Source organism: Hyperoodon ampullatus (assembly GCF_949752795.1).
Source record: "Hyperoodon ampullatus genome assembly, chromosome: 8".
Classification (NCBI taxonomy): Eukaryota; Metazoa; Chordata; class Mammalia; order Artiodactyla; family Ziphiidae; genus Hyperoodon; species Hyperoodon ampullatus.
In genome coordinates this window covers 49,201,059-49,212,678 of record NC_136921.1, presented here as the reverse complement: position 1 = coordinate 49,212,678, position 11,620 = coordinate 49,201,059, and the positions used below count along the sequence as shown (strand labels likewise).

The 11,620-nt window shown below is 35.5% G+C and overlaps 1 protein-coding gene across 1 annotated transcript in view; it reads left to right on the top strand.

The window, feature by feature from the left end:
• Nucleotides 1-11,620, top strand: part of FSIP2 (fibrous sheath interacting protein 2) — a gene marked incomplete at its 5' end in the record, with an annotated part of 128,443 nt that overhangs the window by 106,277 nt on the left and 10,546 nt on the right. Inside the window, 2 exons of the mRNA XM_079710693.1 lie at nt 1,724-2,224; nt 4,009-4,109. Of these exons, the coding sequence (XP_079566819.1) occupies nt 1,724-2,224; nt 4,009-4,109 (602 nt within the window). The remainder of the gene's footprint in view (nt 1-1,723; nt 2,225-4,008; nt 4,110-11,620) is intronic.

Sequence of the window (11,620 nt, the reverse complement as noted above, 5' to 3'; positions counted from 1 at the left end):
GGTATTCACTCATAAGAGTACTGAGTGTGCTTAGGGGTATAATCTGTGGCCTGGACAATGAGCAAAGTTTTATAGAACTATTCTCCCTGGAGCATAAACTTGAAGTAAATTTTCTTCAGCACTATCCTGCAACCCATTGAACTAGGTCTCAGGGCTGTTAAATATATTAATTGGCACTTTGTGCTTTCATACTCAAATACTGAGATTATTATGGGCTGACATACTAATTTAATCTTCTTTTCCCTAAATTTTTTGAACCAGATGGCAGTCCTTTCAAATTTATCCTTCCACATCGATTCTCATCGTTTGCATTAGCATATTATTTGGTAGTCTTCATTCATACATAAGTAACCCCTTAGGAGTAAAATTTGTTGAACAGACTATAGAATAACATTAGTCAAAAGCAGTTTTTAATTATCTGTAGAATTTTCTGTCACAAATCTTACTTGTAGTTACCAGTTCTCTTTCATTAAGTCATTTATAGACCACAGGAAAGCAGGGTGGGAATATTTAAACCAAAATAATTACCGCTGTCCTCTTAAGGGGAAGAAAATCCATCCTCAAAATAAAACACAAAGAAGCAGACCTAGACAACTCTGATAAGACATATGATTTGTACCAATCTGAGTACCACTCTCCTGCATAGGGACAAGAGAAGAAACTAAAGAACAGTAGATTAGATCAGCGAACCTAGACACTTGTTGGCCTCACCCAAGGGCTTTATTTTCTGTTTTGAGATACCATAAATTCCCAACACACTAGGCATGTACATATGAAAACCATATATAGTCACAAATTCCAAAGCCATATAGAACGATTTTGGATTTTGTAAACCACTGGTCCCCTCCACTAACACAGAAAATCAAAACTGATTGGTTTTAAATTATTAAGGAGGCTGTGTCTATATTTTGTTTCCACAGAAGATATTCTTTTAGGACACCAATATCTGAAAAACTGGCTTACAGTGTTACACAGGGATGTTGAGGTCTAGAATTATTAACTCAAAACAATTTGGAGGTTCTGTGGCATCAAAGGCTACTGAGATGCAGAAGTTCTATTATTTAATTGTAACTGTCTTTTATCTGTCTTAACACATTGAAAATGGAAAGTGAGATTTGACTAGGGAGGTGAGAAAAAAATGAAGATTTATGTTTTCAAGATTCTTTTGGAAAATGTATCCAAAGGATCAGGGGTGGAATTATAGGGATTAATGAGTCAAAGACCTTCACAATCTTGGTTATTCATCATTTTTAAAAGTCAAGATCAGATAATACCTTGCTTTCTTGTTGAAAATATGTACATTTCAGTTTCTCCATGATAACCCATCTACAATTTTAGAAAAATTTATTATCATGTCTACTTCTGTCACAAACTTTCAAAGTAACTGAAAAACAAAAAAGTAAATATGATGCAACAAAATATAAAGTTTAACCAAAAAAAGAAGAAAAACCTATTTTAGTCCTTCCTTTAAACTCTGAAGTAAATTACGGTAGATTAATAAAATAACCTCTGAAGGTAAAAGAAATGATAGATAACAACAAATATTTCTTACGATTTTCATGTTTCTTTTTTAAAATATTGCTAATGTAAGCATGGCATCTTAAGATAATACTACTTTAACACTGAAACTAGAAATCATACTAAAATAGCTGTATTATAATAGAATCACAGGAAAAGTGATTGAGGCATTTGTTTTTGATATTCATTATACCTTCAATTCCAGGCTGTTTGCAGAAATTCATTTCTGAATATAAGAAAGCCTGATATCACCAAGGTGGAGCTTTTAAAAGATGTTCAGAACAAAAAAGAACTTATCCTTCGGTTAGTAGCTCATGATATTGATCAAGAAGGTTCAGAAAGTACCATAGAAGAGGAACTAATGTCTGATGAAGATGAAGTTGTTTTAAGAGAGATTGTACAAGAAGGACACTTAGGAGAAAAATTTGAAGATCAAGTGAAAGAAGCCACAAAGCCAGTAGAAACGAAAGTTGTTTCTCCCAAGCCAACACGAAGCACAAGTAGCCTGAAAAAGAATTTTTCACTAAGCAAATATTGTCAGCCCACATCCAATGCAAATGTTGAAAATACTGAAGCAACCTCAAATCATGTAATAGAACAAAAGGAGGGACAAGTTAAAAGAACTGTTGCTAAACTTGACGTGGCCACCTGCTCAAGAAGCTTGACTGAAACAGATTCTATTTGGGAGGAAAAGCCACAGAGGAAGGTGAGTGAGAAATATGACTGTCAATAACCAGATATCTATGGAAAGAGTAGAGATCTTCAGAAATTCTGTCCAAGAATGTACCTTAATTGGGCAGAAAAAAATACTAAAATGGCTCCAGATAGTCTCTTCCTTAGTCTGGCAACATTTACAGTATGAGAGAAATAACTAACAGATGAAGCCATAAAACACAATTGAGGGAAAGAAGGTAATGGAAAGAGACATATATTAGCTAGAAGTCCAGGGATAACAGAAAATGGAAGCTATTTAAGAGAAATGCAAGCTAATTATTTATATCCATCTTTTAATAGATTCTAGCCCTTTTGTATTTTGGCTGATAAATACCTTTTGAGCAGGTAGGGCGGGACCAGAATATAGGCCAAGGTAGAAAGAGGTAAAAAAGAATCCACACGAATTCAGATTGTCTGAGTTTGAATCTTGACTCTCACTTTCATAGATATATATCTTTTGGGCAGCTACATAGCCAACTTTTTTCTTACAAGTTACTTAGCCAACTTGCCCAAAGTTAACAAGTTAATCAAAATATTTTAAATATCACCCTTACAATCAGCCCATAAACTCCACTCTCATCATGGGGAACAGCTCTTGTCCCTAATACCATACCCCTCACATAACATAATGGTCTAGACTTAAGTGACCCTTTGGGTGGTTCCTATCCAAAAATCCATACCAAAACATGTCTTGGAAAAGTGTATATGATACAGGATTTCCTGGTGAGACAATTATTGTGATTATCCATCTGACATTATTCCTAGGTTAACACAAAAGCTGAGATGAACCAGAGAAAAAGAACAGAGATACAACTCTTCAGTTCAGAAGTTTCCCAGGTAAATCATCTTAACACATACTCTGACCTATTTGTTGGGAACCTGTGTGATTACATGACCAAATGCAGTCTGCAGAATAGTTTTCTTGAGCCTCATAGTCAGAAATGCTGGCTTCATAGAAAACTAAAGAATTGTTATAACAATACCAAAAGTCAAAATGGATTTCATATAATGGATTATTGTTCATATACAATAATCCCAATAATAGTAGTCTGTTTTTTCAAGATTCTAATAGACATAACAATTAAGGTATTCTTACAAAAGTTATAGCCATAAAATCACACATGACTTCCCAACAAACAGACTACAGTTAAGATGACTGACTTGACAAGCTTCTGAATTGACCAGAATTATATCTCTGTTCTTTTTCTTTTTGAACTAAGTTTTCATTAAAATATTTGTTGGGGCTTCCCTGGTGGCACAGTGGTTGAGAGTCTGCCTGCCAATGCAGGGGACACAGGTTCATGCCCCGGTCTGGGAAGATCCCACATGCCGCGGAGCGGCTGGGCCCGTGAGCCATGGCTGCTGAGCAGCTGGGCCCGTGAGCCATGGTCACTGAGCCTGCGTGTCCGGAGCCTGTGCTCCGCAACGGGAGAGGCCACAACAGTGAGAGGCCCGTGTACCACAAAAAAAATATATATATATATATTTGTAAAGTACAGAAATGGAAAGCTATATTCTTCAAAGTTTGTGCTAGGTTAATCTTTAATGTTTATTCAGACTTCAATATTATAATATAGATCATCTTTACTAGCCATTTCCAAAGAATTATATTGGAAAGAGACATTTTAATTAGAATTACAGTGTTCATCCATTTTTAATGTAATCTCTGAAACTTTTTCTAATACTAGTGTAGATTAGAGGGCAGAATATGCCAAGTATATGAGAAAGTGCATATCAAACGCTACTTTATGTAACATATGGTTTGCACTTTTCCAGATAGAAGAAAGAAACCTTATTACTGAGCCGACACATTACTTCGTACACAGAATTATGAGTTCATCTTCATACAACGAAGAAGATCTGATTTCATCTGCTAGGTACATGAGATTAAAGCAATATAAAAATAGAAATATGAGATGAAAGTAATGCTTATGGGAAGAATGAGGTCTCTGGTAAAACTACGATTGGGCAAGTTTTCAGCCCTAAGCCTTCCCTCACTCCTTATCCTTTTCTCCCTTGGCTCCCTACTGTGGACATTCCCTAAACCCTCTCCTTTCTATCTGATTCCCTATTTCTAATTACCTGGCCTCTATGTTCTTCCTAGTATAGCAGTGTCTTGGATGAAGAATTTGCTAGTGTGTTTTGTTTTTGTTTTTTGTTTTTCTTACCTGGAAGATAGTGCAGATTCTTTTGTGACCCAGTGCCTTTCAGCCCAAAGGGTTCCTGCTCAACTCTCTTTAAGTAACAAAATGTTCCAGTGTGTATACTGCCTCTAAGAAGAATCCAAATAAGAGAGGGAGCAGTGTAAGTCAAAGCATTCAGGGATGAATTCTAGAAAGCAATGGAGTTTCATGTGGGCCTGTAAAGATGGACAGCATTTACATGAGGAGAAGGCAACCCAAGTTCGGATGAATATAGGAGCAAAGTCTGAACTATATGGCATTTATAGAGGACAGAGAGAAAAAGTACACTGTAGACTTGAAATCTAATTAATAACTATATCTAAAACAATAACTATGTAAAACAGTTAGAACTTGTCTAAAATTATTCTTAAGTTTATAAGAATATTCATAACCTAGAAGAGGTAGCATTTCTATTGTGAGAGAAGCAATAGGTATAAATAGGAGAAAAATCTAGCTGGTTATAATTTTTTCCCACTCAGCATGATGGAATTGTTTCTTTTTGACACTGACACTATTTTGGGACATATTTTCCTGGCCAATCATTGCCTCTTTTTTCCTGCGTAATGATTATATTAACATACAAAATTAGTAATGCAGGTTCGTCTCTATTGTTTATATCAGTGAAGACAGAGGGCACAGATAATACCAAATAAAAGACAATTTAGGGGCTTCCCTGGTGGCGCAGTGGTTGAGAGTCTGCCTGCTAATGCAGGGGACACGGGTTCGAGCCCTGGTCTGGGAGGATCCCACATGCCGCGGAGCAACTAGGCCCGTGAGCCACGACTACTGAGCCTGCGCATCTGGAGCCTGTGCTCCGCAACAAGAGGCCGCGATAGTGAGAGGCCCGCGCACCGCGATGAAGAGTGGCCCCCGCTTGCCACAACTAGAGAAAGCCCTCGCACAGAAACGAAGACGCAACACAGCAAAAATAAATAAATTAATTAATAAAAACTCCTACCCCCAACATCTTCTTTAAAAAAAAAAAAAAAAGACAATTTAGAGCAAGATAGCAGACCAAGAAACTGCACACCCTTATTTTCTTGTAGGAACAAAAAATAAACAACTACAGACTGCTAAAACAACTTTATAGGAGCTCTGGAAACCAGTCAAATAACTGCAGCAACCAAGGGAATGTCCAATCAAAGAAAAGCCACATTCAAAGTGGCAGGAAATTCCACACACTTTTACTCGTTTTTGCCCAACCCCCTTCTGCAACATGATGTGGCACAGTTGGGAAGAAATGGCCTAATTCTCAGTTTTCTCTCTTGAGGTGGAAAGAGCAGATTCGAACTTGTTTGTAATGTTTGGGCCTATCTGTGAGCTGCCTGAGGGAATGTTTTCTGTCTCACCTCAATAGGAGCTCAAATTGGGAATGCTGGCATTGTTTGGGTCTAAGCCTAGAAGCCAAAGAAGTTAGTAGATGGATGCCATGGTGCATGAAAATCACAAGGGACTGCAGATGCACAAACACCTGAGGGAAAGAGATTACAGGCAGGGGAAAACAACAGGATAGCTAAGGCCCTGAGAAGAAACATGATGAGACCCTTAGGAAATAAAACATTCAAAAGCAGGTCAGGAAAATGGAAGAAGGGAAAAAAAAGAGAACATACGTAGGCCCAGAAGGACATATACCCAGAAAAAAAGTAAGATTTGAAGGCTTTACCTCAGATTGTTACCAAGGCTCAGAGTCCTACTAATTAGTGAAGGGCTTCTACAACAATCTCCAAAAACTGGAAGGGGTAGCTATTTCTTTAAATGCTCAAATTTCGACATAAGATCACAATGCATATTAATGAAAATAGGGCACATTTTAAGAAACCAAATAAATTCCCAGAAAATGTCCATGATGAAGCACATGAATTAGACACACATGACAAAGATTTTAAAATAACTGTCTTAAATATGTTCAAAAGCTACAGAAAAACACAGACAAAGAACTAAATGAAATCAGGGGAAAAGTATATGAATAAAATACATATAAATAAAAACAAAGAGATAGAAACTAAAAAGGAACCAGACAGAAATAACAGAAATTCTGGAGCTCAAAAATTCACTAGATGGGTTCAAGAGCAGACTCAATCAAGTGGAAGAAATAATCAGTGAACTTGAACACAAGTCATTTGAAATTATTGAGTCTGAGCTGCAAAAAGACTGAAAAAAGAGTGAACAGATTCTGTGGCACTTAATGGACACGATCAAGCAGTGATATATACATATGTAAGTGTGTATATATACATATATATATATACATATATATATATATGTATATGTATATATACAGACACACCATGGTGAGTTCCAGAGAAGAGAGAAAGAAAGGGGCAGGGAGATTATTTGAGGAAATAACGGCTAAAACCTCCTCAAATTAGAAAAAGCATGAATATACAAATACAATAAGTTCAGTGAATTCTAAGTAGCATAAGCACACAGAGACTACCCAAGACATCTTATAGTCACAGTCATCAAAAGCCAAAGATAAAAAGAGAATCTTGAAAGTGACAAGACAGAAATGACTTGTACAAGAGATCTCCATAAAATTATCAGTAAAATTTTCAGAAGAAATCTTGCAGGATGGAAGGCAGTAGATTATATACTTAAAGGGCTAAAAGAAAGAAAACTATCAAGTGAGAACTCTATAACCAGCAAAAATACCCTTCAAAAATGAGAAAGAAATCAGAATATTCTAAGACAAAAAATAAAACAAAAAGCTGAGAAAGTTCATTACCATTAGACATGACTGCAAGAAACAGTAAAAAAAAAGTTCTTCAAATTGAAAGTAAAAGATGCTAGACAGTCACTCAAAACCATATGAAAATATAAAACTCTCTAGTAAAGGTAAACACAGGGACAAAAATAAAAACCAGTATTATAATAATTTTAGTTCATAATTCCACTTTTATTTTCTACAGGATTTAAAAAACAAATGCATAAAAAGTAATTATAAATTTATGCTGATGGGCATGGAATATATAAAGCCATAATTTGGGACAGTAATAACTAAGGGATGGGGGTTGATCTATAAAGGAGTAGAGTATTTTTATGAAGTTGAGGTTAAATTGGTATCAATTTAAGATAGACTGTCATAACTTTAGGACATTATATGGAATCTGTGTGGTAACAAAGAAAATATCTATAGAATATAAATGAAAGGAAATAAAAAGGTAATCAAAATGCATCTCTGCAAAAGCTCAACTGACACAAAGGAAGGCAGTAGTGGAGGAAATGAGGGATTACACACCTCAATATAATAAAGGCCATATACGACAAACCTACAGTTAACATCATACTCAATGGTGAAAAGCTGAAAACATTTCCTCTAAGATCAGGAGCAAGACAAGGATGTCCAGTCTTGCACTTTTATTCAACATAGTTTTGGAAGTCCTAGCTATGACAATCAGAGAAGAAAAAGAAATAAAAGGAATTCAAATTGGAAAAGAAGAAGTTAAACTGTCACTCTTTGCAGATGACATGATATTATATATAGAAAATCCTAAAGACACTACCAGAAAACTACTAGAGCTCATCAGTGAACTTGGTAAAGTTGCAGGTTACAAAATTAATACACAGAAATATCTTGCATTTCTATATACTAACAATGAAAGATCAGAATAAGAAGGAAACAATTCCATTTACCATTGCAGCAAAAAGAATAAAATACCTAGGAATAAACCTACCTAAGGAGACAAAAGACCTGTACTCCAAAAACTATACAACACTGATGAAAGAAATCAAAGATGACACAAACAGAAGATATACCAGGTTCTTGGATTGGAAGAATCAATATTCTCAAAATGACTATACTACCTAAGGCAATCTACAGATTCAATGCAATCCCTATCAAATTACCAATGGCATTTTTCACAGAACTAGAACAAAAAAATCTGTATGGAGACACAAAAGACCCCAGATAACCAAAGCAACTTGAGAGAGTAAAAGGGAGCTGGAGGAATCAGGCTCCCTCACTTCAGACTATAATACAAAGCTACAGTAATCAAGACAATATGATACTGGCACAAAAACAGAAATACAGATGAATGGAACAGGATAGAAAGCCCAGAGATAAACCCACACACCTGTGGTCACCTAATCTATGACAAAGGAAAGAAGAATATACAATGGTGAAAAGACAGCCTCTTCAATAAGTTGTGCTGGGTAAACTGGACAGCTACATGTAAAAAAAAAAAAAAATGAAATTAGAACACTCTTTTACACCATACACAAAAATAAACTGAAAATGGATTAAAGACTTAAATGTGAGACTGGACACTATAAAACTCTTAGAGGAAAACATAGACAGAACACTCTCTGACATAAATTGCAGCAATATCTTTTTCAATCCATCTCCCAGAGTAATAGAAATAAAAACAAAAGTAGGGCTTCCCTGGTGGTGCAGTGGTTGAGAGTCCGCCTGCCAATGCAGGGGACACGGGTTCATGCCCCGGTCTGGGAAGATCCCACATGCCGCGGAGCGGCTGGGCCCATGAGCCATGGCCGCTGAGCCTGCGCGTCTGGAGCCTGTGCTCCGCAATGGGAGAGGCCACAACAACGAGAGGCCCACGTATCGCAAAAAAAAAAAAAGAGTAAACAAATGGGACCGAATTAAACTCAAAAGCTTTTGCACAGCAAAGGAAATCATAAACAAAATGAAAAGGAAATGCACAGAATGGGAGAAAATATTTCCAAACAATGTGACAGACAAGTGATTAGTCTCCAAAATTTACAAACAGCTCATGTGGCTTACTATCATAAAAATAAACAACCCAATCAAAAAATGAGCAGACAACCTAAATAGACATTTCTCCAAAGAAGACATACAGATGGGCAAGAGGCCCATGAAAAGATATTCAACATTGCTAATTAGAGATGTGCAAATCAAAACTACAAGGAGATATCACCTCACACCAGTCAAAATAGCTATCATCAAAAAAATCCACAAACAATAAATGCTGGAGAGAGTGTGAAAAGAAGGGAACCCTCCTGCACTGTTGGTGGGAATGTAAATTGGTACAGCCACTGTGGAGAACAGTATGGAGGATGCTTAAGAAACCAAAAATAAAGCTACCATATGATTCTGCAATCTCACTCCTGGGCATATATCTGGAGAAAAACATGGTCCGAAAGGATACATGTACCCCAATGTTCACTGCATCACTGTTTATAATAGCCAAGACATGGAAGCAACCTAAAAGTCCATCGACAGAGGAATGGATAAAGAAGATGTGGTACATATATACAATGGAATATTACTCAGCCATAAAAAGGAACAGAATAGTGCCATTTGCAGAGACATGGAAGGACCTAGAGATGGTCATACAGAGTGAAGTAAGTCAGAAAGAGACAAACAAATATCGTATAATATCACTTATATGTGGAATCTAGAAAAATGCACAGATGAACTTACTGGCAAAGCAGAAGTAGAGTCACATAGGTAGAGAACAAACTTATGGTTACCAAGGGGAGAAGGGTGGGGTGGGATGAATTGGGAGATTGGGATTGACATATATACACTACTATGTATAAAATAGATAACTATTGAGAACATACTGTTTAGCACAGGGAACTCTACTCAATGATCTGTAGTGACCTAAATGGGAAGGAAATCTAAAAAGAGTGGATATATGTATACATATAACTGACTCACTTTGCTGTACAGCAGAAGCTAACACAACATTGAAAAGCAACTATACTCCAATAAAAAAGAAAAAAGATCTTACAATAACAACCTAACATTACATCTTAAATACCTACCTAGAAAAAGAAAAATAAGCTAAACTCAAAACTATTAGATGGAAGGAAATAATAAAGATTAAAGTAGAGATAAACAAAATAAGAGAATAGAAAAATAAAATCAGTGAAACCAAGAGTTCATTCTTCAAAACGTTGATAAAACTGACAAATTTTAGCTACATTACCTAAGGAAAAAAAAGAGAAGACTCAAATAGCTAAAATCATAGGTGAAAGAAGAGACATTATAACTGATTTTACAGAAATAAAAAGAATTATGAGTACTATGATTTTACAGAAATAAAAAGAATTATAAGAGTACTATTAACAATTGTATGCCAACAAATTGGATAATCAAATGAAATAGACAAATTCTTAAAAACATGACCTACCAAGATTGATTCATGAAAAAATGTAAAAATCTGAAGAAACCTATAACTAGTAAAGAAATTGAATCAGTAATTAAGAAGCTCCTAACAAAGAAAAACTCAGGGCCAGATGATTTCACTGGTGAATTGTAGCAAACATTTAAAGGAGAATTAAAACCAATCCTCCTCAAACTATTGATGTAAAGTAAACTTCCTCCAAACAAAACAAGAACAAACCTCTTCAAACTATTGATACAAAAATCTTCAACAAAATACTAGTAAACAGAATTCAATAGCAGATTAAAATGATTATACACTATGACTAAAGTTGATTTATCCCAGGAATACAAAGGAAGTTCAACATATGAGAATCAGTCAGTGTAACACAAGACATTAACAGGATGAAGGAAAAAGAAACACATTCTTATCTAAACTAATGCAGGAAAAACCATTTAACAAAATTCAACACCTTTTCATGATAATGACACTTAACAAACTAGAAATAAGAGAAAATTACCTTGAAATAATAAAAGCCATATATGGAAAAACTACAACTAAAATTATTGTACTCAGGGTGAAATCCTGAAGGATTTTCCTCTAAGCTCAGGAAAAAGACAAGGGTGCCCACTCTTATCATTTCTGTTGAGTATACTACCAGAAGTCCTAGCCATAGCACTTAGGCAAGAAATAAAAGGCATCTAAATTGGATGAGAAGTAAAGTGAGCTCTGTTCACAGATGGCATTATCTTATATGTAGAAAACCCTAAAGATTCCATACAAAAAAGAAAGAAAACTTTTAGAATAAATGAATTCATCAAAGTTGCTGGATATAGAATAAACACAGAAGAAGACAATTGCATTTCTATACAGTAACAATGAACAATCCAAAAACGAAGTTAAGAAAAATTCAATCTGCATTAGTATCAAACAGAATAAAATATTTAGGAATAGACTTACCAAGCGGCAAAAGATTTGTACACCGAAAACTACAAAACATACCTAAAGGAAATTAAAAGAGGCACAGATTAATGGAAATAGGCTGTTAATATTTCAATATTACCCAAAGGATTCTACAGATTAAATGAATCCTTATAAAAATACTTAATGACCTTT